The sequence below is a fragment of the Triturus cristatus genome, chromosome 10, assembly GCF_964204655.1.
Source record: "Triturus cristatus chromosome 10, aTriCri1.1, whole genome shotgun sequence".
NCBI classification, from domain to species: domain Eukaryota; kingdom Metazoa; phylum Chordata; class Amphibia; order Caudata; family Salamandridae; genus Triturus; species Triturus cristatus.
The window spans coordinates 58,733,940-58,760,807 of record NC_140593.1 but is presented as its reverse complement, the minus strand read 5'-3'; the positions used below and the strand labels follow the sequence as shown (position 1 = coordinate 58,760,807).

General features: G+C 46.9%; 1 protein-coding gene across 1 annotated transcript in view; it reads right to left on the bottom strand.

Moving 5' to 3' along the window:
• Positions 1 to 5,098: 5,098 nt before the first annotated feature.
• The window catches only part of PRR15 (proline rich 15), a 59,240-nt gene continuing 37,470 nt past the window's right edge, over positions 5,099 to 26,868 (bottom strand). The window contains exon 2 of the mRNA XM_085630410.1: positions 5,099 to 6,176. Within this exon, the coding sequence (XP_085486536.1) occupies positions 5,713 to 6,114 (402 nt within the window). The 5' untranslated portion in view covers positions 6,115 to 6,176 and the 3' untranslated portion in view covers positions 5,099 to 5,712. The remainder of the gene's footprint in view (positions 6,177 to 26,868) is intronic.

Genomic DNA, 26,868 nt, shown 5'->3' with positions numbered 1-26,868 from the left:
AAAGGGGGTTTTGGCATAACTCCCTTAGAAACGGCACTTATAGATAATGGACATTTCTATGTTCTAAGAGTCTCGTGTACCATGGTGCCTAGCCCCAGTGGACCATAGGGGTCGGGGGAGCACATCTGTTCATTCTCCAAGCAGCAGTCATAAACCATAGGCACCCAACGAGAACGTTGGGCCTCTTCTATTTGAGAGCCAAATGGGATAGATTGGAGAGGTTTTGACAATTAGCCTCTAGGGGCCGTATTATGGCCCCACTAATGATTAAGATCTGCATTCAACTTCCCCATGGAAGACAGCCTACAATTTATTTAGGGGCGACATCTGTGGGTCAAAGGGAAACCCTTTGAACCACTCCGAACTTCAAAGACACACAACAGTATAACTACTGGTGCCATTCTTCAGCAAAGGGTGAGATACGCTTGTGGGGACCCTGGTCTGGAGAACCCGGACTGTGTGGTGCACACTGCCAGGGGACTCTGCCTGCCTTTGAAGGAACCACGTGCCCTTTCTGAATAGTGGGTTACCTGGGCAGAAAGCCTGTCAAAGTGTGGTGCCCTGAAGTGTGCTCTCTAAGGGTCCCTCTGTGGGCCTCCTGTTCACCCAGCGATCTAAGAGACATCAAAGACGGGCACCCGCGAGGGACCTCTACCATCCACATGTGACATTTAGAGAGCAGTGCCCTCTCAAGTGCCTACATCAGCTACTGAATCCCAACTGGAAGAGCGGTGTGAGCATGGAACTAAAACTTGTGTCTGGAGACCGGATGGTCTAGTGCCCCAGAAATCTTGTCCACATCTAAGCCGTGTGGTTCCTGTACTGCAAGTACACCGACACTCATAAGCATATAGTTGGTGGTGAGCGGATCTACCGGTTGTCAGACCCCACAGGGCCCATTTCATTGATAGTGCCGCATCTCTGTCATGCAACACGTCGACTGCATACTCATGGCGTGTGGTGCCAGATTCACAGGGTGTGACCCTAGTAGGTAGGGCTGTATCCTTAATAGTTGTCCATTTTACCCCATCTACCTCATATGGCTCTGCTGAACTTGCACCTTTGAGTGTGTGTGTGTGTGTGACCGGACTGGTCTGGTGCAACCTGTATCATTGTGCATCGTTCATTGTGCCTCATCGCCAAGGAGGTGTGGAATTTCTAACTCTTCGTGTGTGAAATCTAAAGTGTCTGGTGCAACACCTACCAATGTGCACCAGACGCTGTGCGCGGATTGCCTGGACAGGACCCTGATCATAGTGTACCACTCGGCATGCCCCACCTCTTGAGGCTCCCCTGTGTTACTCACCATTCATTGGTTGTTCCCTTTTGACTTTCAATGCAGCAGACCAATTGCCCTCTCCACACCGGACCCCTCCAGAAGAGAAGACATCTTGGTGCCAGGTAATAGTAAGAGAGTGTGGACTGGGTTGAAGGCACCCTTCCTAGACCATTGCAAGCAAGTCCAGAGACTGCAGGACTCCACTGGGTTTTGAGACCTGTTGGCGAACTTCCAGAGTGGCTGCTAAACTCTCTTTGTTTAAGTCTACCTCCTAATTAAAGCTTGCTACATATCCCCACCAGCTTCCAGAGGACCCAGACTAAGTGTGACTTTGGCCACACATGGCGGGGTTGGTTATATTCCATCTGGGGGTGTAAGACAATCGAGGTGAACTAGAGGGTGGAGGGAGGCAGGGACCAAGGAGTCTGCTGGGTGTTTATTCGTTGACCTACTGGGTACCAGTGGCGACGCATTAGGGTGCCGGCAAGAGTATTGAATACGGACTGGTTTATACCTGTCGCACCAGGTAGCGGTGCAGAGTGAGTGTAAGTGAGTGTGTGTGAGTGAAAGTCTGCGGACCGCCTGTAGTTCACGACAGTGGACGGTGGAGCTGCTGTATACGTTGATTTAATGCCAAAAGCACAATACATTTGACATTGGGTTTACCCGCGTGGCTCTGGCTCGCGATGCTGCTAAAAAGTGTTCTTTTTTCATGAATGTTTTTATCTCTTATATCGTTGTGACCTGGGGTGTAGCCTATAACCATATGGAACTGTATTATCAGGACTGCTAGGGTGGGCAGCGTGTAGCACCGCATAAGGGTGCTCTCTTTCTGTGGGGGGTGGTGTGGTGTGGTTAGATTTGTAGTTGTCCACAGTGTGCAAACTATTGATATCATAACATTATGAGGGGGGCTTAGTACTACTAGTAATATTTCCAAATGTGTTTTATGCCCAAACGTTTATGAGGTTCATGTACTTATGATTGAATATGTGTGTTGAATGTAATCGTTATCTCTTTTGTGATGCTCAGTGTATTATTGATGAGTGACTGCTGTGCCTTCGCTTTACATAGTGCCTCTGAGGAAACCCTGACTGCTCCTTGCCAAGCAACCCAAGGGTGAGCCCAAGTTGTACAGCGAGTGTAATCACCCACCCTTGAGGGGAGAAGTAGGTTCCGCCAGGCTGGGGCATCCGTTCGGCCAACCAGAAAGTGCTGGTTCCAACATGGAATATAAACCTTTTCCCTTGTGACTTCCAGGGACTCATTCTATGGCTGCTTTGCGTAGCATGGTCTGGACTTCTATCCTGAGAAGATGCAATGTTTTTGTGGGGACTTCTGGGGAGGATTCAGAGGTAGATTTTGAATGAATTCCAGTGTGTGACCGAATGTAATCAAATCCAATACTCATTGGTCCGTTATTTTTTTCCATTCAGGAGGGTGATTGGATATTATGTCCCGAGACCTGACGGAGCAGACGGAGCTGTAGCCAGTGCCTTTAGTCTGTCACTGTTGTCTTCCTGTGTCCTTTCCCGGTGTACCCAGCTTTCGTCTTCTCTGAGTTTGTCTTGTGTAGGCTGCTTTAGGAGGTTGTCGCTGTAGATATTGCGGGTGAACCTGTTGTGAATCAGATTGATACATTGGATACCTGTATGTTTGGTAACCTTTTCTGTCTGAAATTGCCCTCTTCCCGTGGCGATGAAAAGTAATTTTTCGGTATTGCAGAGTACCCAATGACTTAGCGGTATCCATATCCATTTATATGGATTGGAGGACCTCACCGAAGAGAGCTTCACCATCATATGGCAGGTCTAAAATTATGTTCTGCACCTCCGGTCTAAAAGAAGAGGCCTTCAATCACCATTGCCTCTATTAGACTGCTGCTTCTGTTAGCAGTCTAAATCCAGTGGATGCCATGTCCAGGCCAAGTCAGTGATTTCGACGGAGGATCGCTCTCCTTCTTGCAGGATCTTTTTGGCTTTGGCTATGACATCATCTGGTACATGATCTATATATGGTGCCATGTCTGACAACAAATTTGCTGCTCTGACCATTAATACCAGCATTGAGGAAAAGTGCTTGCCAATGTTGTCTAGATGTCTTCCCTCCCTATCAGGTGGTGCTGACAGATTTTTTGAACGGTGCTGGGCCGCTTGGGTTACCACGGAATCAGGTTTGGGGTGTTTGATTAGGCAAGGTGGAGAATTTTTCGGGACTTATACTTCTTGTCTAAGCATGGCAACACTGCAGCCACTGTGGCCGGGGTTTTCAACGCATTGATATCTTCCTCCCATATGCAGTCCACAATAGGTATAGCTCTGACGCATTTACGGAAGTTTACAATCATATAAGAAACGGTCAGATTGCTTCGTTGTCATTGGAAGGTCAAGCCTCTTCGCCGCTCTCTCCAGGAGATTATGGAAACCTCCTATACCCTCTGGAGGGGAAGCTGTGGGTGGTGGTGTTGGGGATGACAGAGTCAGAATGAGAAAATCATCCCGCTGAGTGTTGATATTTCTAAATTCCCCTTCTTCTGTGCCTTCTTTTGCGGACACCCTATCATCCACTGGCATGGTTTTGGATTGTGGTGTATGCCTTGTGGAGGCGGCAGTTGGGATATTTTGGTGCGTTCGCGATGAGGGAGGCTGAACTGGTGGACTTTTAGATGCATCTCTGATGGACTATGTGCCTCACCAAAAAGACCATCATCATCTGCGTCATCGTCATCATCAAGCAGATGACTGGGTGGCTACGGTGATACCTTGGTTGGGGATGTATGCTCCGGCATCAAAGATATGGCTCTTCCCATTTCTCTTTTCTTTTTCTTTTTTTTTTTACAAAGTACTCATCCATGGCGGTCGGACCGGCACTGCGGATGAAATCGATTTGACCGTCGGAGGTTACAATCCTTTACCTTGTGAGATGGGTAGATGCAGTATATGCAGTCCTTGTGTTGGCTCTCAGAATGCAGCCTCTTCTTCCCATAGGTTCTACAGTCTAAAAAGTTTTTGTTTAGCCTGTTCTAACATTGTATAGTTAGATTTGAAGCAGATGGGAACTGGTAATGATAGATAGATAGATAGATAGATAGATAGATAGATAGATAGATAGATAGATAGATAGATAGATAAAATCCCACTGAAGATTCAATAGTAGGTTGATCTGAGCAGAGCTCAGGGGAGACTCTCTTACAACGTACAGTAGAAAATCTGAGACCGAAGCTTCTGGGGGGAGTGTTCTAGAGGGTGCTACCTGATTGGTTGAAGTTTGGTCTCTTTTAAATGATAGATGTTACTAAAGTGAAGGCCTTATGGCCTTCCTAAGCTATAGTTAACATTACACTGCTTTTCTAGTGTACCGTGGGACTCCAACTTCGACACTGGGGAATGATTCAGCATGTGAATCTATGAAAGATCCAATACTGGAGAATTTCTCCTTTCAAATAGGGTTAATATCTGGTTACAAAACATAATAAATGTTTTGCACAATATCTTTGAGAAAACTTGCAGAAGTACAACATCCTCCATTATACCATTATCACGTTTATCAACTCTGGGAATCAGTTCAATCATTTCTAATCTAATCAACTCCCACAACAGAAGATTCTAAAATGTATATGCATTTGTCCCCAGAAAAACATAATTTAACATTTTAAAGTAACTTATGTCTCCAAAAACCCTGTCAACTTGTTTGTCTTTCAATATTTTAATGTCCCACATTACAGTTTAAAAAGTTCCTTATATCACTCCCAACTTCGTAATTTAAATGCATTTGATCGGGAAGGATTTTTTTTGCTTCAATAAAAGCAGCTCTTTCAGGTTTGCAATCAAAATATATTTTACTAAGAGACTCCTGGGTAAAGTGCATTTCCAATACATTTAGGAAACAGAAGTTATACTGGAATTAGAAAAAAATTCAGAATCTGTACATTCTTGGTGCGCCGAGGAATCTTCCTGTGGGCAGTATAGCCGGTCTGTGAGGAATCCCTTGACTCAAGAGAAACTATACAAGGCACAATTCAAGAGGCAAGAGGAAAAAAAGAAAACTATTACAAAAAATAAAATCAATGTGTCACTTCTTATGACAACAAATAAATATTAAATGCATTTTTCAATCTAGACAAAAACATTGACAACTTGACACTTCAATTTTCCATATTAAAAAAGCCTTAAATTAGTGAAATCTTGCAATTTTTTTGTAAAGCGGCCAACCTTAAACAACAAATCTCTGGCAGCATGGTCTGCGTGAATAGTGTCTGGAATCTGTACTGCGTGGCGTTGTCCAGGATTACTGAACCTTGCATTGGTTGCTCTGCAGTTTTTGTGCAGAGTGATTGCTTGGTGTGCAGGCATTCTTTTGCTGGGTTGCTACAGCAGGGTCCCTGCAGACTTTTTTTTGGTTTGCTGTATAGTTTTTTGTTTGCTGTCCTCAGGTTATTGCCGGTCTTCATTTTGGTTCCCTTCAAAAAACTTGGGGCTCTCTGGTAGCCCCGCCCGCACCTTCCTCTTTTCCTTAAAGCGTCCAGAGCGGGAGATCTTAAGGTTCCTGCGGCCCGTCTTTTCACTGAACAGCTTGTCTGCCTGGGCATCGCCACCCTGGCCTGGCTGGGGGTTTGGTGGCTGGTTCTCGCGAGACCTGGGGGTTGAGCCCGGGCCTGTCCCGGATCCCACAGCCACGCCTCCCCCAGTGCCAGGAAAAGTCCTCTCTGCGCTTGGGGGTGCCTGCTCCAGTGACCCTCCACTGGGGTACACCGCCATCTCCTTGGGTTTCTTCCGGACAGTCAAGGCCTTCCACCAGCCTGGGTTCCCGCCCTTTGCGGTCGCACTGTCGGCCATGTTTAAAGGGGATTGATGTCAGCCTCACACAGTAGGGATAGGGCAGCCAGCTCTCCTCACACCTGCAGCACCAAACAAGACAAAAAACAATAAATTAATACCATGTCACAGGAGACAGTTGAAAGAGTCCCTTACTTTTTAAGGTCTTGGCTAGCGAAGGCTGCGTTTGCGCAGTCTTGCTAGCGATATTTAACGTTATTTAGTACGGGGCTTGAACCCGCCCCTCTTCTCCATTTGCTGGCTTCCTAAACGGAAGCCAGCCATTGGAGGACAGGGGCGTCTGTCCGTTTAAGCCCCATCTTTTTCGGATTCGGGTGCGTGTTTTTTACTTTCTTTCTCTCCTCTGGAATGTAAACATTCCAGCCAATGGGAAGAGGAGAGAAAGAAAAACACGCACCCCCAATCCGAAAATGCCACTGCGTTTCTCTGAGGCATTTCTGCTTTACCCCGGAGAAAGGCGGTGGTGTTCATGGCGTCATCCCCGTCCACCACTCCCCCTGCTCTCGGCTCCCTCGGTCTAAACACAGTCCCTCCAACTTGAAGGTCCCGCCTTTCCGCGGATGGCTCGCCGTCTGGTGAAGCCCATCCATGAGAGAGCCTTTCCGTCCCTCCGCCCCCTCGCTCATCATTTCACTGATGACTGCCCAGGCTTCACAACATCACTCACACAGACAACAGTCACTAGGAAAACTACACAAAGCACTAAAAACACCATTAAAGTTGCCGCTCCTGCTAGTCAAACAACTCATGCTTTAATTATGGGTCTATCTGCTGGCTAAATAACACTGGCACACACTGCTTGCCATCAGGCCCCCGATGTGCTACGTACTTCCTGGCAATCACCAACGTTGAAACGCTTGCAGGATACAGTAAACTGGTTTATAGAGATTAGAAATGGCAGAAGCACGGTGCGCAGGAAAGTCTGCTATGTGCAGCCCCCCGTACTGTACAGATAGGAAAAAGGGGGCGTGGGTTACAAAGCGACAGTGATTTGAACAGAGGCGACCCGGTCACATATCTGCAATGAAGCTCTCCAAAAGTCTTCCAAGTGAAAAACTGCCAAAAGTTGTGCCGCTCAAGCACCCGAGCTGGCGTCACAGGGAGGTTTCTAGCCACACTGCTTGGCTGGCCTCGTGGTTTTAGATATTACACCCCATCCTTCAGTAAAACAACATGGCGGGCGTTTCACTGCGTCATTTCAAAAAGCACGTGAAGGAGACTCCTTGCATTACAAGGAATTGACATGGGAGTTCGGCGATCACTTTATCGCTGGACAGACGCAGAAAAAGAACCCACAACACAGCTAATAGAAAATATGTACACCTCTTTATATACGAGCTCTGAACCCACTGCAGCCTTTCATTCAGTTGCATAAGCAAATTCAACATCTCCCTTTGCAGACTTCATAAAGACGATGATGCGAATGCGCACGGAAGCAGCTTGCTATATAGTTACACGATAAGATGTCCATAGTATAGGGGCCAACGCGAGCATCCAGGCCCCGTTCCTTAGACTGACAGCTCAGATTGGCCTGATGTCTTACATACAATGAATAATTACCACAAAGCTGTCATTAACACGCGCAGCAAACCAAACAATGGGTACTAGCTTATCCTAGTGACGCCAGCACAAGCACATGGGACGTTACACTCACAAGCCGGCTGAGGGAGCGCAGATGGCTGTGTGTGCGTGTGGGTGGCTGTGTGTGTGTGTGGGTGGCTCTGTGTGCGTGTGGGAGGCTCTGTGTGCGTGTGGGAGGCTCTGTGTGGGTGGCTTTTTTTGTAGGTGGCTCTATGCGTGGTGGCTTTGTCTGTGTGTGGGTAATTCTGTGTGTGTGTGTGTGTGTGTAGGTGGCTATGTGAGTGGCTCTGTGTGTGTGGGTGGCTTTGTGTGTGTGGCTCTGTGTGTGGGTGAGAATGCAATATGTCTCGCATTTGAGAGTGATTAACCCCTTCGCTGCTGCGGACATTCCGCTGCAGCGCTGGGGGGGGCAGGGGGGCAGCGCGGCGGGCCTGTGCTCATGACGGAGCCGCTCCGTCATGAGCCACAGTTGAGCTGTGCTCATGACGGAACGGTTCCGTCATGACTCCGCCCATTTGCGTTGTCGCCCCGCACAGGCGGGGAAACAGCGCCGCGCAGGCGGAGCGGCCGCCGGCAGGATTGTCATGACGGAACCGTTCCGTCATGAGCACACGACAACCGTGGCTCATGACGGAACGGTTCCGTCATGAGCAGGGAAGGGGTTAAGCTATTGACATTGTAAATAACAATGCCGTTTCTTTAAATGTTTTAAAAACAAAAATAATGTCATGAGCAATGCCAATAGCTCTAACTTTAACAATGCCGAGACCATTGCATTGTAAATGCTTGTTATACACAGAAATGTGTTTTAGCAAAGTTTCACATGGCTTTTTACTTCAAGAAAGTACCCAAAGCAGAAATGGCGCCAGATTGCAGAAACAAGTAGACTCGTATGGCCTTCAAACCCGCACAGTTTTGGCCCTCGTTTTACTTATTGAATGTATCAATGCGTCCTGCCTGGCAGAGAACCGGGTACCAACGCAGGGTATCAATAGTTTCAAATGTATCCTACGTAAACATAGCACGCCAGCCCCACCTGGGGTACTTTACTCCTGAGTCAACAGTTTCTTCAGCTATTGCCTTGGTGGGGCAGGTAAAGCATAATTGTGTGCACCTTCTCTATTTGCATGACAAAACACTAATTACGTAACTATTCTAAATATTATCCTTTATTAACTGCGTGGAGTGTTACTATTAATCAATATATGCACCTTAGTAAACACAAATTACACGTGGGACTAAAATGCTAATTGCATGGCTAATAATGCTAATGACTAATTGTGGTACGCATATTAACCGTAGGATGTGTCGATATAGAAAATTGCATGATTTATGTTGCTTTTGTAATGGTTTGTGCTCCTGGTATTGCGGATTGGTGAGTATTATTGCTTTAAATGTTGCTATAAGCTAGGAAAATACTAATACATATTGGGATTAGTGTGGGTTTAAACATTAAAATCTTCATTTCCACATATCAATTATTTTTATGTTTGTTTTGCGTAAGTTGGCATTCGGGCCTACTAGGTCGCGATATTCAAAATGGAGTTCGGAAGTGGCCACCGTCGTGTGAGCGCGATGCCTACTGCGCAGACTCGGATGGCTCTGAAGATCTCCAGGCGACCTCCAAAGCGGGCACCGTGTTCCTTGTCAAGGATAGGAGCGTGGAGGATTGCCAGGACTCAGCTAGTGTGAATGACAGAAAAGACAATAGTGACCTGTATCCAGAGGTCTACATGTTGTTACTTCTGAACTTTTCGCATGAGAACTGTACAAACTAAAAGGATGACATGTTGAAATCCCTGAGAACCAAGAAAACCTGGGAACCGTGTTCAATATTTCAAATTTTAAGGGTTTAGCCAATCAGGAGTCTTCGACTCCTAGAAAATGTTGCAGATTATCTTAGAATTTATTATACAATGGAACTTTAGAAGAGGGTGGATAGAAGTGCGTTCCGAATTTCCGTTGGTGATTGCTGGTGAGGAGAGTCGATTTGCTTGCACAATTGCCTGGTCCTTTGGATACCTTTGGGACTGTGTCATGCCGAGCGAAAGAACTTATTTTCCCGGACTTATTCGGGTCTTAGCCTGCAATTGATTGGACGATTTCACCAAAAGGGATTTGGTTTATGCAGGGCTGACAGGTTTCGGGAAGTGGTCACCGGTATCAAACTTTAGGTAAATATAATTGTTGTGCAAATTTGTGCCAAAAATATTCATTGAAAACTCGGATTTGATTAAATGCTGATTATGCCAATGAAAGTGAATTAATTAGATAAATTAAACATTTTTTAACAGAAAATGAGATTGTGATTCTTATAATAAGGTATTGATTGAAGGTTCCGAAACTTTAATTGTGTTTTAGCGGGTTCTAAATCACCATCAACCAGTCCAACTAATTGGTCCATCGGCCAAGTGGTGGAGTGCCTTGATGTTAAAGTCAGGATTCTATAGGTGCAGATGTATATAATGTAAAGGAATTTCCTCCTATAGGTAATAAGGTACTCCCACATGTCCAGCGCTTCTTTCCTCCTGTGTGCAGATTCGAAGTGAGACGTATGAGTGATGGTGTTATGGGCCCCACTAATGAATGCGTGCTTGAATGAGCTAATGTGATGACGGGTCTGTGACGCAGGGAGGATATGTAAATTTGCCCTTTCCCGCTGGAGCAGCCTCCTGTGTAAAAGTACCAAAGGCCCCTGGAGATGCTCCCGCCCCTGTGATGATCGATTGCAATAGCCAAGGACTGTTAGATCAGGCCTCCCTTGATATATTCTGGAGTCCATGCCAATGTATACTATTTGTGAGGTGACCTCATTTTTGGGGGCACATGTAGAAGAAGCTCGGTACCCCACCCACACGGTGGACCCTGTAACACAGAAAGAGAAAGAGGCAGGCTTCATGCATGGTGCATCTCCTCTGCTGAGGATAGCAATGAAAAAAATACATTTAAATCTGAGAGGAACCAATTCGCCCCCAACGGATGCTGGCATGAGCGGTCCAGTCATAAAGTCAGTTTGTCACATGCTCTGTACAAGTAACCAGTATTATTACTAGGTACTCGTCACACAGCCGTACAGTACATTCTGTGAACAAGCGCTTTCACTTACATTTTTTGTCAGCTAAGGAAAATTCACAGAACAATATCTACCATCGCACGTGGACGATTCATTCAACTGTACACATGACAGCACAAGTAAGGTCGAAATGCATTTCTTATTGACTTGCCCACTTCTGGCCCGGTGGGGCCACACCGGAGGACATTCCCGAGGGGCACCAGAGCCAGGACGTGCAGGGAAGGCCAAGAATCACTAGATAGGGAGGCACAAGAGGAACACTGAAGCACATGCAGCAGCTCTGGAGCAGGGGAGGATGCTGGGGTCTGTTCATCCTAGATCCAGAGCAGGGGGGAGGATGCTGGGGTCTGTTCATCCCAGATCCAGAGCAGGGGGGGATGCTGGGGTCTGTTCATCCTAGATCCAGAGCAGGGGGGAGGATGCTGGGGTCTGTTCATCCTAGATCCAGAGCCGGGGGAGGACGCAGGGGTCTGTTCATCCTAGATACAGAGCAGGGGGGAGGATGCTGGGGTCTGTTCATCCCAGATCCAGAGCAGGGGGGGATGCTGGGGTCTGTTCATCCTAGATCCAGAGCAGGGGGGGGGATGCTGGGGTCTGTTCATCCTAGATCCAGAGCCGGGGGAGGACGCAGGGGTCTGTTCATCTAAGATCCAGAGTAGGGGAGGATGCTGGAGTCTGTCCATCCCAGATCCAGAGCAGGGGGGGATGCTGGAGTCTGTCCATCCCAGATCCAGAGCAGGGGGGGATGCTGGAGTCTGTCCATCCCAGATCCAGAGCAGGGGGGGATGCTGGGGTCTGTTCATCCTAGATCCAGAGCAGGGGGGAGGATGCTGGGGTCTGTTCATCCTAGATACAGAGCAGGGGGAGGATGCTGGGGTCTGTTCATCCTAGATCCAGAGCTGGGGGAGGGTGATAGGGTCTGCTCATCTAAGATCTAGTGCAGGGGGAGGTTGCTGGGGTCTGAGCCAGGGAGGATGCAGGAATCGTTTCATCATAGATCTAGAGCCAGGGAGGACGCAGGGGTCTGTTCATCTAAGATCCAGAGCAGGGGAGGATGCTGGAGTCTGTCCATCCCAGATCCAGAGCAGGGGGGGATGCTGGAGTCTGTCCATCCCAGATCCAGAGCAGGGGGGGGATGCTGGAGTCTGTCCATCCCAGATCCAGAGCAGGGGGGGATGCTGGAGTCTGTCCATCCCAGATCCAGAGCAGGGGGGGATGCTGGGGTCTGTTCATCCTAGATCCAGAGCAGGGGGGAGGATGCTGGGGTCTGTTCATCCTAGATACAGAGCAGGGGGAGGATGCTGGGGTCTGTTCATCCTAGATCCAGAGCTGGGGGAGGGTGATAGGGTCTGCTCATCTAAGATCTAGCGCAGGGGGAGGTTGCTGGGGTCTGAGCCAGGGAGGATGCAGGAATCGTTTCATCATAGATCTAGAGCCAGGGAGGATGCTGGGGTCTGTTCATCCTAGATCCAGAGCAGGGGGAGGATGCTGGGGTCTGTTCATCCCAGATCTAGAATCGAGGGAGGATGCTGGGGTCTGTTCATCCTAGATCCAGAGCAGGGGGAGGATGCTGGGGTCTGTTCATCCCAGATCCAGAGCAGGGGGAGGATGCTGGGGTCTGTTCATCCCAGATCCAGAGCAGGGGGAGGATGCTGGGGTCTGTTCATCCCAGATCCAGAGCAGGGGGAGGATGCTGGGGTCTGTTCATCCCAGATCCAGAGCAGGGGGAGTATGCTGGGGTCTGTTCATCCCAGATCTAGAGTCGATGGAGGATGCTGGGGGTCTGTTCATCCTTCATCTAGAGCAGGGGAGGATGCTGGGGGTCTGTTCATCCCAGATCTAGAGCCAAGGGCTTCCTGACGACTCTATAACTTGTCTTATTCACTACCAGAAGCCTACACTTGTTCTCTACCAAACAGATGTCACATTCCAAGCTCTGCCGCCGCCAGCCACCGCGCTGGCCCTGTTGAGGGTGACCCCATACCACTACGCGGACATGTCCCAACACGCTTCCGAGTCTGGGGCTCACATCACTGCGATATTCTGCACACTCCACTTGCACTGGGGCGCCGTCTGCCCCATCACAGCGTATGAATCCCTTACTAATGAGCGCGCAGCGCAGGTCGCTTGCATCCCCATTCAGAGAGGACGCGACTGACCAGTTCAGGCTGAGCGGATCTGCTTTTGGTGGGCCACAGCGATTTGCATATGGTTGGTCCCCGACTACAGTGGCACAAAGCAAAAAAAAACAACAACAAAAAAACAATCACAAAACAAGAGAACGCCAAGACTAATCAGTAGGGTCTAGATTAATTCAGGAATTTTATGCATCACTTTTTGTATTTCTCAGGAGACCGAATCTGAGGCCCCCACAAAACAATGGTCACTAAACTTTACCAATCCAGCCTCTAACTGCTTATCACTCATTGTTGCACAACTTCCTCAACCATTTGCAGCCAGAGAGCTCAAACATGCAAAGATACTCTGCTTAGGATGACCAACACTTGGCCGTAGTCTGTAGATGACCGTGGGCAATTCTCTGGCCTTTCGTACCGAGCCGCAGTTCTTGAGATGGTGGTAAACCCTGAAGTGTCCACCCACACTGAATACCATAGACAAGGCCCTGTCTGCGGTGAGGGAGGGTCAGCACGCTGATGAACATCAGCAGAGGAAAACTGCACATTGCAATGGACCAGGGGCTGAGAAAGTGCATTGACCTATCACAACCCGTCAGCGGCATGTGAAGGTAGACCACACACCACTCCTACACCAGCTGAACAGATCAATGCAGCATCAAAGGAAGGGCCTCTCAATAGTTGGCCTCTTTAATAACCGACTGGTCTCATCAGATTAAACAGGTGCCCTGCTAAACCACCTCTACCAGCATCACCAGCGGGGTCCACACCGGTCAGCGTAATCTCCAACCTTCTTCAATGTTCAACTGATAGCCCTGGCTCAAAACATCAACAGTCTCAGCAGGGCGTCCGTACACCAACGATACCCAGCTTCACAGACTAGATAAACTGAACGGTTTGTGCAGAAATTTCACACAAGACCAAGGAACTGCTGATGGATTCTGGGGATGCCACCAATCTTACGGTTGGCTGAACACATTACCTCCCCGCTCCCCTCCATCCCCTCGCCCTTCCAACAGTCTCCTTTGAAAGTATTCTGGCTCCTAGGAGTTGCCAAGGAAACACACCCATCTCTGATCCCCCAAGCCAAGGATACCTTCTACTTGCTTTCCATCCTCTGAGGAACCCTGCCCATGCTCTGCTACTCTCAAAGGGCGGCCCTTATTCTTGTTGTGGTCATTTCCAGGATGGGCCATCGCAGTGGAATGAATGGAGGGCTCCCAGGCAAGACCACGATCAAGGACCATAAGACAGCAGCCTCATGACACCCTCCTCATTCTTTGCCTAAAGTGCATAGAACATGCTGCATCGTCATCACTCTACTGGCCTCATTCTTTGCATACAGCGCATAGGACATACCTCGCCTGCACCGTCATCGCTCCATTGGTTCCTTGCCTAGCACAGGATTGCATTCACAACATAACCTCACGCTCAAGGCACTCCGTGGTCAGGCACCCTCCTATCAGTTCAAACAGATGAAGCCAGACTCATCACCCACATGACGACACATATTGGCGTCAGAACGCAACGCATAGAAGGCTCCTCATTCTAGAACATCCTGCATACACCCCTGCATCTTGAAACATATCTCTTGAGATTCAGGAAATCTCTGAAAATGCACACGTAACAGCAGACCTTTGGGGTACATCTCACCTTACATTCTCAAAACAGCAATTTTTCATAAAACTTTTTAAACTTCTGATTGGAGGACTGCACCCCAAGGCCTCGGTTTCCTCTCCACGTCCCCTCTTCAGCAATGCGTCCTGAAGTGGCCTCTGGCCACCATTCAGCAGACGACAAAATAAGGAGTGACCCGGAGGCACGGAAGACAAATGCCCACAGATGTCAGGTGTTGCAGGAGAGTTGATGGTGCACTTGACTCTACAGCTGTTAGCACCAGTCGATACTGAGGAATACCAGGAGCCATGCATGGCTGTCCCACGTCGGATGTAGAGAGTTGAGGGGGGTCGGTGTCCGTCGAAAGCACCAACAAGCCTTGGCAACTGCAAACATAGAATTCGAAGAAGGTGCAATGTCGGGACCAGCAAGGTCCAGGGGACTCACCACAAGCAGGGGAGTCAGTGCAGGCCCCGAGCAATTGGGGGAGCCCAAAAGAAACAAAGGTGACCCTCAACAGGACCCACAGGCCGGAGGCACTGGAGTCGCAAAAGGACCTCGAGCAACTTACCAAAAGATGCATGACACGGTGCAAACGATGCGATGTGGATGAAGACTTTGGTCACTGGAGATGCTTGAGGTTGGGGCTACTTGGAGCCCGAAGATCTTGGTGGAAGGAAGCCAACAAGGCTTTGCAGCGGCAAGTAGACGCGGTGCACAGGGGTTCGGTTCCTGTGGCTCCCACAAGGGATACTGGCCTCAAACTTCGTAAGAGGTCAGGGCAGCCCTTGAGAGCTGTGGGGAACCTGTGTTGCTGTGTCTTTCGGAGTCCTTAGGAGCACAGGATCAGCAGACCGGTCAGCCTAGTTGCGGTGCCTGCAGGTGCAGGGGAAGGGACTCCTTCAGGTGTCTTGGATGCCCACAGGAACTGGAAGGTTGCTGTATGATGCACAAGCACAGACGATGCAGCAGACTGAAAGGGGGAGGAAGTCAAGCCCAAACGAAGACCAGAGTGCCCAGACGGTAGAAGTTGAAAGTGGTGTCTGAATTGAATTGTGTCCCACGACAAATCTCCGGACCTACAGCCAGGTAAGCCCTTAAGTACCCTAAGGAAAGGGTTGGGACGATTCAGGGGACCCTCCCAGGGGAGGGTTTGGACAGTGGGGAGGAGACTCCAATATCCTTTGTCCAATTTCGCACCAGAGCTGGAGCTAATGGCTCCTAGAGCTGGTTTGAATTGGACTATACAAGGAGGAACCAAATGTGCCCCTCATGTGACACTGGCAAGCGCACCCACCCGGCCTCAATACACTAAATCCTGTCTGGGAGGTGGTCACACCTCCCAGACAGGATACCTATTGTTCTGCCTGTGAATGACTAATGCTGGAACGCAAACAAGCAGCAGCTGTTTTAAAGCACACTCGTGCTTGCCTCTGCCTTGCGGGAGCGAGCAGCGGCGGCGCCAAAGCCATATGTTTTCAATTAGAACGCGTGCCGCTGCTCGCTCCAGAAGGTGGATGCCAGCACCAGCACGAGTGTGCTTGAAAAGGAGCAGACCGATTGCTAAAGGCCCTCCTAGTGCAGCGCATGCGCGCTGCCTAGACGAGACCGAAACAGCTGAGCACCAGGCAAAAAGTGGGGGTAACCATGCAAAAGGATCCTACCTTCATACAATAGGTTTGTTGGTCCGGCCGAACCTTCTCTAAAACATACATGGGGTGCTCTCATGAGTAGAAAGGGGTCACCTCCAGACTTTGGAAGGCTGTCCACTTTCGGAAGGGTAGCACTCACAAAAGACATGCTAAATTAACAGCAATTGTTATAATACATATATCGCTGCAATAAGATTATAAAACAGGTCTCTAATTCTACTTACAGTCTAGATGTGACCTCAGTAATCACTTTTTTTTAGACGGCTACTCTATTGTAATAAGTTAGTACAATTGAGATGTGATCTCATAATGCTTCTGCCACAGGCAGAAAGACATGTAATAAAGTGAATTACAAGCGCTCAGTGGTGAAACGGCTGATTTTTTTTTTTTACTATCGTTTCATTTTTTTCTTGTAACAATTCACACCCAAAAGCCAATATTGGGGCACTGATGGCAGTATGCATGAGCTCATTAAACCGATTCAGAATAGATTTGTTACCACTTACGCCAAACATCTGATGCGGTTTCAAAACATACATTACTCTGTTAAAATATATCCTGCACCCATGTATGAATTGTACTTCGGCGCGGTGGTCCTAACAGTACAGGTTTCACAGGTGTATGCACTATAGGATCGATTTCACAAGAAAGTGCAAAAGAGAAGGTTTTAAAATCGGACTGAGGAAGATGGAATGAGGGAGTGCATGTTCTAAGGAGTAAAAGATACTGTACTCTCTGAGGTCAGGATACTACAAGTACCCATCGGGTACTATGAATGATGGAGGAACTCGGCCTTCAGCCTCATTCCCTTGTATGGTCTTCATCGGTGGATGGTGATCTTCGGAAGTGGCGGGGTGTAACACCTTACCACCAGTGCTTAATTTGTGGAATAATAAGTACCAGGCCCTCAGTGACCGCATCAATACAACTACTAACCATTCACTCTTACATGTGTGACAATTCAGACTACACACAAAGCTATATTAATGGCCCGAGTGGCAGGCATGGTTCTTTTTTATGCATATTGACTTTTTTAACATTGTTGTTGTGCTCATCTCAAAATTTGACAGACAGCGCCACCATGTGGTGGACTGTCACTAGAGCCTGTGCTGAGAATCAAGTGCTAGTGCTGAGCACCGGAAGCCACCGGCTCAAATAAAGCATTGCTTCCCGTGAGACTAACTGAGCGAGCAAGCAAAGCATATAGTCTACAATGACTGAATGGAAGTTAGGGAGAGAGAGGGAATGTTTAAAGAAAAAACAAAAATTGGTCCATTTGTGCATTTCACAGCAAACTATTTGCACAACATTTCTAAAACTCAGAGGCTCATGGTCAGTGTTTCTCACAGCATGTGCATCATACTGCCATGTATTGCCCCCAAATCTTGCTATGGGTAGCCAGAACATGCTATCAATTACCACCAATAAGTTAGGGCTAATGTTTCACCAGTGCGGACATAATCATGCATAGGTGGCCCCAAAATCCACCAATTATGCCAGCGCTAGGAACCCGACTGGACACTTGCTTGCACCCACAATTTTTTATTTTTTATTTTGTAGGCGAGCATTGCTGCAAAGAAGGCCCTAGTGGGCACCAGAAAAAGTCCCAGTGGTTTATATAGCATGTAATACATTCTTTAAATATGACTTGAGTCACAGAGTTAATATGCCTGGGCTCTGTTTATAAGTATCACCAGGTTCTATACAGCTCAATTATGAGTGACCAGGTGTTCCTGCATCCAGATTTCCCAGATGTTGGAATATCAGATCTGATTTTACCAGCTGAAAAATCTAGTTTATAGAATTGGTTTGGATTGGGTTAAAAGGGCAGCCCGGACGAGGTCCTCAGCCACCGCCCAACCCCTCCCTAAGGCATCACATTAGCCACCTGTTTTGAGGACCCCTTTCTTTGTGGGCCTTCTCAGAGTTCTAACCACTGTTCTTGGGCCTCTTCAGAGTTTGCCTGCTCAGTCTCCATCACTGAACCGCTTTCCCAAACTCTTCCACCTCCGCCAGCGCATTCATGTGCCCTTCACACGCGCTAACCCTCCTCAGCAGCACCGCCCCTGCCCGCTCTTGTACTCGCCATTCCATTGAGGGGCATTTGTATGTCCTTGTGCCCCTCAACCCCGTCCCCCTGTGCTCTCCAGTCCCACCTCAGGCAGCGCTCCGGAGCCCTATATTTCCTAGCCAGAGGTTCTTAACCCGTTGTTGAGGGGGCCCTGAGGGTCTGCAACGCCTACTCGGGGGGTCTGAGACTGCTTAGAAAATTAAATAGTATTGCCAGATTAAATAAGTGTATATAAATAAAGAAGCAAAATGTAAAGCTTTAAAACATTCCGTAGTTGTGAAGGAATTTGAAATTGGAGGATAAAAATGAAGTTGGTGTCCTTAGATTGATTCCTGTGAGTGGAGCCGGGGCATCCTACAGAAGACAGTTCGGACAAGGGGCGGCCTCAGGTGAGTTTAGAAAAGCCCCAACTTTCCCATTAAAATGAAAATATTGATTTTTATATTTGCGAATTAAATGAAATATATCAACCTTTGTGTATGTTTGATGAATGCTCGTTTCCGTATTTTTGTATATTGTTTTGAGGTTCAAATCATCGAATCTGCCCAGCCCAGCAGTAATGACTCAAAGGGGGATCCCCAGATCCCCATAGGGGTTCAACAGGGGTCCCCCGGATTCCAGCAATGATTTAAGGGGCGGTCCACAGAAGTCAAAAGCTTAAGTACCTCAGTCATAGCCTCCTCGTGCCTTTAAACCCTTTGCATTGATCCATTCTCTTTAGGCAAGTCCCCCCCCCGCAGCTCTTGCTCCAACTTCATCAATCTCTTGACGCCTTCTGCTCTCCAGCCTCCCCAGCCCTTGAGTTCCTCTGGTGCACTCAGCCCTTTGTGCTCCTGGGCTGCCGACACACCTTGGAGCAACTTATCCTCTGTGCTGCTCACTATATTTGTATGTTCTTCAGGAGGTCCCTTGAAGAGCCGATGGCCCCCCCGGGACCCCTGTTCCACTGCTCAGCCCCTCTTGGACCAGCCCCGGCACTAGCCTGGCCATCAGTCTCTTGGTGACTTTCTCAAGCTCACACACTCTCTCCCCGTCTCATTCTCTTTCACTCGCTGTCTTATTCTTACTCTGACCTTTTCACACTCTTTCCATCACCACCTCTCTCTCTCCAACTGTCTCACACTCCCACCCTCCGACACTTTCACACACTCACCCCACACACACTACCCCTCCCTCTCACCCTTACTCAAACTCACCATGTCTCTTACACACACTCAATCTCATGTACCCTTCCCGACAATCTCACAAACACACTGCCACACTTTCTCTATAGCATGCAAGCACACAGTGTTTTTCTTTTTTTACATTTAATTACCCTTTGTCCTCTGATAGGGTCTGCTACAGCCACTCATCTGCTGCCGAACTGGAGGCAATGGAGCAGGCACACAGCGGACACTGACTTGACGTTCCCACAATATGAAGCCTGAAGTCACAAACACAGTGTGATTGACAGGGCCGGACTGGCCGTAGCGGGCCCCGGGTTAATTCCCCAGTGTGCCGCACGGGTGGGGGGCCGGTTTTGGGCACCTGGGGGCCGTTTTTGTTACAATGCAGTTTTTGCAAAAAGCTTGGCCGCACATCCCACCCCCCGGGGGGTCGGGGGTATAGGGGTGGGGGGCTACAGAGCACTTTGTCAGGGCAAGTTTTGGTTCCCAGTCCGGCCCTGGTGATTGACTGTGCACTGCCGGATTTGGCCCTGCACTGTCAATCACACAGCAAATGTGACGTGAGGCCTTCGCTAAAGGACTACTGAGACTGCTTAATGGCCCCCCGCTGCTCAACTAGAGCGCTACCCGTCAGCACCCTTAAACATCCAAACTGCGCATGACGTCCTGCACAAACTCTCCTCTGAGGCCAAGGCACGACTGTGTGTATATGTTTTTTCTACAGTCAATCTGAGAGTCCGACGTTGTCTAGGGCTGTCTCAGGATTGTACTCTCAGGCTCAACAGAGAAATAGTGGAAGAAGTGGGCTAATGTTCAAACGCCCCAGTGGGTGAGCCTCCACTCAACTGGCATGGAACTCAGTGACTTGCAATAGCCTTATAACGTATGCTTAGGAGATGCTTTATTCTACATATAATAAACAGTGACCACTGACGTAGCACACCCCAAACCTCTCTCTTGGCCCAATAGTAATCAATCTTGTTCCCAAATTTAATTTAAATCGGCTCTGGCTGGATGAAAGCTCCTGCTGAGCTTTGAACCCAGCACTCCAGGGTACAGCCAGGCCTCTGGAGCGGGAACTCAATCCACAAACCAATCTTTTTGGCTTTATAAAAGGACACATTAAATGCACAGTACAATGGTTTCCTTTCTTGTTTACATTTGAAAAGCCTGCCTCGTCTCCTTGGCACGGTGCAGCACTTGGGGCCATGCCACACTCACCTGTCCCGCAGAGGAAGCCTGGGAACGGGTGGTGCTCCCACACGGAAGTGTAAGAATTTCTTATTGTGAAGCCGCAGGGGATTAAGAGGGCGGTACCTTGCACCATTTCATCCCCACAGGCTTGGACTCACTCCACCTGTAAGAACAGGGTGCAGCCAACCTGGGAAGGAGTGCATGCTGCACTAGAGCTGCGAGGCACGGCTCAGTCCCAGGGGCGCCTGGTACTGCCCCGTCCCCTGCCTCTGTGTACCCATAAACAGCCCACAGGCCTAGCCATTGTACAGATCACTGTGGACGTTTAGCTGTGTTTGCTATCATGAAAAGCTGGTGTTTGCCCTCGTCATACACCCTTGCACCTGCTAGATACCAGGCAGAGGCCGCCCAGCAAGCAATGCGCCATATTGTACTATTGTGTGAAACACAAGCCAAAGGAAGCTCCTCCGGAGCACGTTTGCAAGCTGATTTACCATATTAAAGAAACGAATATGGACAGCCTGCATGGTGCGTTCCAAAGTAGGAGACCCCAAAGGTATCTGGGATCCCATTGCCGAAGCATGTTTCCCACTTTATTTACCCCACACTTGAGCGGAAGGAGCTAGGTGGAATATTTGTAATGAGCATTGAATACGTCTATCCTGTTTGGGTAATATAGAGTCACTGGGTGGTCTAATTTTTATATAACATTTTTCTTTAAAGGCATGCATGTCGATTGCACCAAGAGTCACTAGTGATCGGGCAGTTTTACTAACTGCACCTATTAATATTTGCTATGCTTCCTGTAATTTTTAAGATGGTTTCATTAGCGCTCCAAAATATGTACTAAAGATACCATTCCCTTACTGTTATAATATATATTACCAACTGGCAGTCGCCAGTAGGTAGTTATAGTTAGGACCTAGTTTCCATAGGAAAAGCGTTTTTGACTCACCTATATCTTTGATGCCGTTTGACGAATCTTCAATATATTTTCCTCAAACATTTGACGCTCACTTCAGCTGCGGTCTAGAAAGTTTTGGGGTGATCTGTCAAGTGGGGGCCGAGAAAAAGGTGTGTCCCAAAACGTATTTTCCCCATGTTAATTCCAATAGGGATTTTGAGCACGACTACAGCGCAAACTGCTGGATGGAATGCCTTTGGTCCAGATAACAGCCTTTTTGTGATATGGTGTAAATCTGTGTGGTAGTTTTAGAGATATTAAATGAACAACAAACTTGTATATCTAGGGGTGCAGATCCTCCGCGGATCCAACAGTCCTTATGCTGAAATCGGATTGGCTGCCAACACTTCAAGCAGGAAGTGTTGGCAGCCATCTTGGGACTCTGCATTAGCCGAATCCCACCAAAAATGTTCGAAATGAAGAGAAGGGGGCAGGGTAGGGATACACTGACGTCCTCCAAGATGTGGTGGCGGGGTGCCTGTAGGGACCGTGGTCCCCAACTGTGCTGACTGGGTGCGCACCAGGGCACCCAGGATGTCATGATTGGGCCCCAGGGATAGGGTCCCTGGGGTCAAAATTGGCCTAGGGAGGGAGCTGCGTGGCTTCTCCCTCCCCCATTAAGTCTTGGTCGGCCATTTTGGCCCTAATTCTCATTTCACAGAAATTAAAGCTCAACGGGAGGCACGTACAAATATAAACATAGCAGGTGCCCCCGCTGAAGCTCCGCTTCTGTAAAGGACAAATGATCCTAACTCCTGTGCTTGGTGAAGGCAAAGTGAGTGTTTTTTCTATGAAATTTCAGTTTGAAAAGTGATCTGAAATGCTTTGCGGAGGTGATTGCATTGTTGATCTGTTAGAGCACAATCTGTATGCGACTGTGATGAGTAGATTCTTTCTTGCCCTCTCCTGGTGAGAGCAGAGTCCATGGCTCTCCCTTTAAATGACTGTGGGAATGTGCAAATCACTTGGAAGCTTTGCCGGTTAGGCCCCGCCCACCTTAGTAGTATGCAAAGGTCTTCCTGCCTTTTGCCAGGACAATAAACAGTTTAACAAGCAACCACACACCCTCCCCCCCCAGTGCATTCCGTGCCAATTTTGGCTAGAAGCTTGGGATGCTGAGGAATATGTGGGCATCTCCACCAAACAAAGAAGCACTTACTTCTTATGGTGAAGAGGACAGACCCTTGATAGTTAAGATTTACCTCTTTGTAGGCTCATTGTCCTCTCTATAGGAGGATTCATGTTATCACATTTCTGAATAAAGACGCATCAGGAACAATCACATTGCCAAAATGCCCACAAGGTCACTGGTGACATTTCCTTGTACTCCATTATGCAGCTGTAGTGCAGAATATATACTGGGCATTTACCCAAGCAGGTAGCACTTCGTATTAACCAGTAGAAAATACTCCACTTGGGTAGATATTTTTTGCAAAACTGTGGACTCTTGTTGGATAAAAGTGCAGGTTGTCGTTCCTTTGTGGCTGAATCGTTCACACAGCTACTTATACACCCACACAGACACTCAGGCACTCATACACCTGCAGACAGACCAACACAGACATTGATACACCAGCTCACAGACCACTCAGACATTCACACATCCACTCACAGACACACTCAGACACTCATGCACCCACTCACAGATCCCTACAGACACTCACGGACCCAGACACTCATGCACGCACTCACAGATCCACTCAGACATGTACACCCGCTCACAGACCCACTGAGACACTCATGCACTCACTCACAGATCCATACAGACCCTCCGAGTCACTCACAGACCCACTCAGAGACTCACAGGCCCACTCAGACATTCATGCACCCACTCAGACACTCATGCACCCACTCAGACACCCATTGAGACACTCACGCATGCACTCACTCATGTTACAGGTAACGGTTAGGAAATAATATTTTTTTAACTTAGAAATTCACTTAAGAAACCAAAGGTTACAGGTACATTATAGTTAGGAAACATTTTTAAAAAACGTAGAAATTCACTGAAAAAAAACCAATGGTTACAGGGATGTTATAGTAAGGAATGAAATAAAAAAAACCTTAGAAATATTTTGAAAAACCAAAGGTAACAGGGATGTTATAGCTAGGCTCAAATTTCACCCATGCAAAACCAGATAAATTGGGCAGTTATAGTTAGCTTAGCTAACTATAACTTATGCCACAGCAACGCATTGCTTGTGACCTCACATATTCCATTACTCATGACATGGTCGTAACATCACTGATGGCATCTCAAATGACTTTTTGCTACTTTACATACTGCATGTTACAACGCCTTCTACAGGAAAGGACTGCAGGCCTGAATTTAAGGTGTTGGATCCTAGTTTTGATAAATTTATCTTTAAAAAATATATATTTATGAAAAAATGTGATGGCATTACCCACATAAGCAGTTGTGCAGAGTTCAAAATGCTATTTAATACTACATGCCGGATCCTATGGGTCAGCGGAGTAATGCATCTACTCCACAGAACAGTGTTTGACCTTATGGCCATCCATGTGGTGAGTCCACCAAGCTCTTCATCCTTAGGAAGTCAATGAAATGAGTGGCTCTGAGCCGGGCAAAAATAATCATCCATTATGAAGTACCACGTTTCTCCAAGGGATGAACGTGTGCTCTAAAAATACATTTTTTTTTTTAAGCAGGGCAGGGGTATCATAACTCGCTCAAGTTTTCACCTCTCATGAGTTCTGGCCCCTCTCCACACTCAACAATGGTAACAGACAGAATATTACACACAGTGTTTACCTAATATATATTATACACACATACATATATCCACACATATGTATTCACACATATATTTATTAGGCTCCACAGGGATTGAGGCAACAAGGACCGCACTTATCCAACTGCGGGGCTGGTCAAAAACTAATTTTGGAGCAGGGAAGCAGAAGTTCAAACTCCCTAAGCCTTTCAAGGTTAAGGAACCCTTACCTCATCAATCAAATGCACAGTATACGTTATATTGTGGAACCGGTGCATGGAGAAACTGGGACTCTGTCCCTGAATTATAGGACGCCACCAATTGGAGTGCATATTGTGGATGACGACATCCTTCACATCATCCTAAATTGTGGCTTTTTAACAAACATCTATATGGACGCACCTCTAACTAAGAGGATACAAAAATTGATGAATTACACAACTTTAATCAGAGGACCTAACAGAGCTATACCTTGTAGCCAAACTAAGAAACATTTGATTGAGAGCCCTGAAGAAGTCCGAGAGGACGAAACGCGTTGTCTACGGTTCTTAAATTGATTATGAAGAAGAGGATAAAATAAAAAAAGGATTAAAGCTCTAATATGTCTGATTATTGTTTTGTACTATGAAACATGTATTTTGTGTCACAACATTTAATGGGTCTTTGCTGAACTCTTGCTTGATGTAAAATTTTAATTATTAGACTCATACAAAATTGGGCTCTGAATCTGAACCACTGTGCATTACATTAAATATATATATATATAGACACATTATGTATATATAAATATTTATATATACACATACATACACATATACACACACGCATATACACACACACACGTATACACATATATATATACACACACACACACAAAAGGTATATGTAACTATATATATATATATATTATATACACACACACGTATTGACATACACATTCACACACACACATATATAGACAGACACACACACACATATATATTACATTTATATCTACACTTACACATAAACACATATATATACACATACACACACTAATATATACACACACACACGAAGTATTATGTATATACACACACATATATACACAGACATATAGACACACACATATATATACACACATATATACACACACACACACGTACAGATATATATTTTCCACACAAAATATGTATTATGCTTGAACACTGCCGTTGAGGGGTTGTGGAGACACCATAAACCACAAGACCAAAGGTTAAGTGGTCAGTAAGTGTCACCAGAACCCCAATAGGAAAATATTAGACCATAAAAGACATGTTACCCATTTGTATTTTTATATTACATATTTATTTTGCGGTAGTTACCTTGAAATACTGGTTTTCTTTAGAGAGTAATTAACACTGTACGCTTAGTGGATGTATGTTTAGGTTTTGTTGATCTTTTTTAAATAAATTGTTCTCAGATCATTATACAGGGGTGCGTGTCCGCGGATTTATGGAGTTCTGTGATGGCAGCATTCCCATTTAATTAGGGATTTAGTGTACTTGCCTCTTAATGTTAAAAATTTTGCAGATTTCAACCAAAATCTTATTTGTAGCTCAAATCGATGAAAATATTATTGCCAGAGAATGTGGCACATCATTTTAATTTTTTGCTACAAATATATCCTTGTTGCCTAATTTAGTCCTCCATGCCGCATAACCCTAGTAAGTCCTGACAATGTTAAGACTCTTCCGATAATTTTAGAGGCTGCCATTATGATGATGAAGCCAATATTTCACAGGCAATCACTAAATATTTTCCATATGTTATGGTTCCTTGTGACATATGGGTTTTTTTACCACTGGCTTTTTGTGCAATAAAATCACCCAAAAATTTATAGAAACGCAATGTAATTTTTTTAAGTTCTTTTTAGGTTTTACTAAAAACCATGTATCCAAAACTTTTAGAAAAAAGAGAAACACTCCCGCTGCCCTTGAATGGTTTATTCCAGTATAGAAAGGGGGTGCACTGCTGCGACAGACATTTTTATGGGAGTGCCTAAAGTTGTGGTTTCTGGACTTGGGAGGTTGATAGTTCTGCGCTTTATGGGATAAAAAAAAAAATATAAGAAAACTAGTTCTCTTAATATTCACGCTTCAGCGGAGGAAGTCGCCTGTGAGAAGGAGACAGTGGTGGGGCATAGACACCCAGTCATCCCGTCTCAGCCTGGAAAAGGCACTTCTACCGTGGTGGCAGTCTTGAATGTCCATGCCCATCCAATCCTTGCCCCCTTTGCAATGATGATCTACATCGAAGTAGAGAATAAACTCTGCATGCTGGGCCCACCCTCCTGGCTGCCCTTATGCAGCACACGCACCTCACCTGACCCTCTGCGGGGCAGTCACATGGCACATTAGAGGCTACCAGGTTAATCCATCTAGATCTGTCGAGCATGTATCCAGCCCAGGGCTTTCTGTTTGCAAATCATGTTTGTTTAGTAGGTTGGTCTAGTTAAAGAGAAGACAATACAGATGCCAATCAATAGAATTCACCATTTGTTGAATGAAACTCAAATTCCAGACCAGGGTATTTACAGCACATGTAGAGA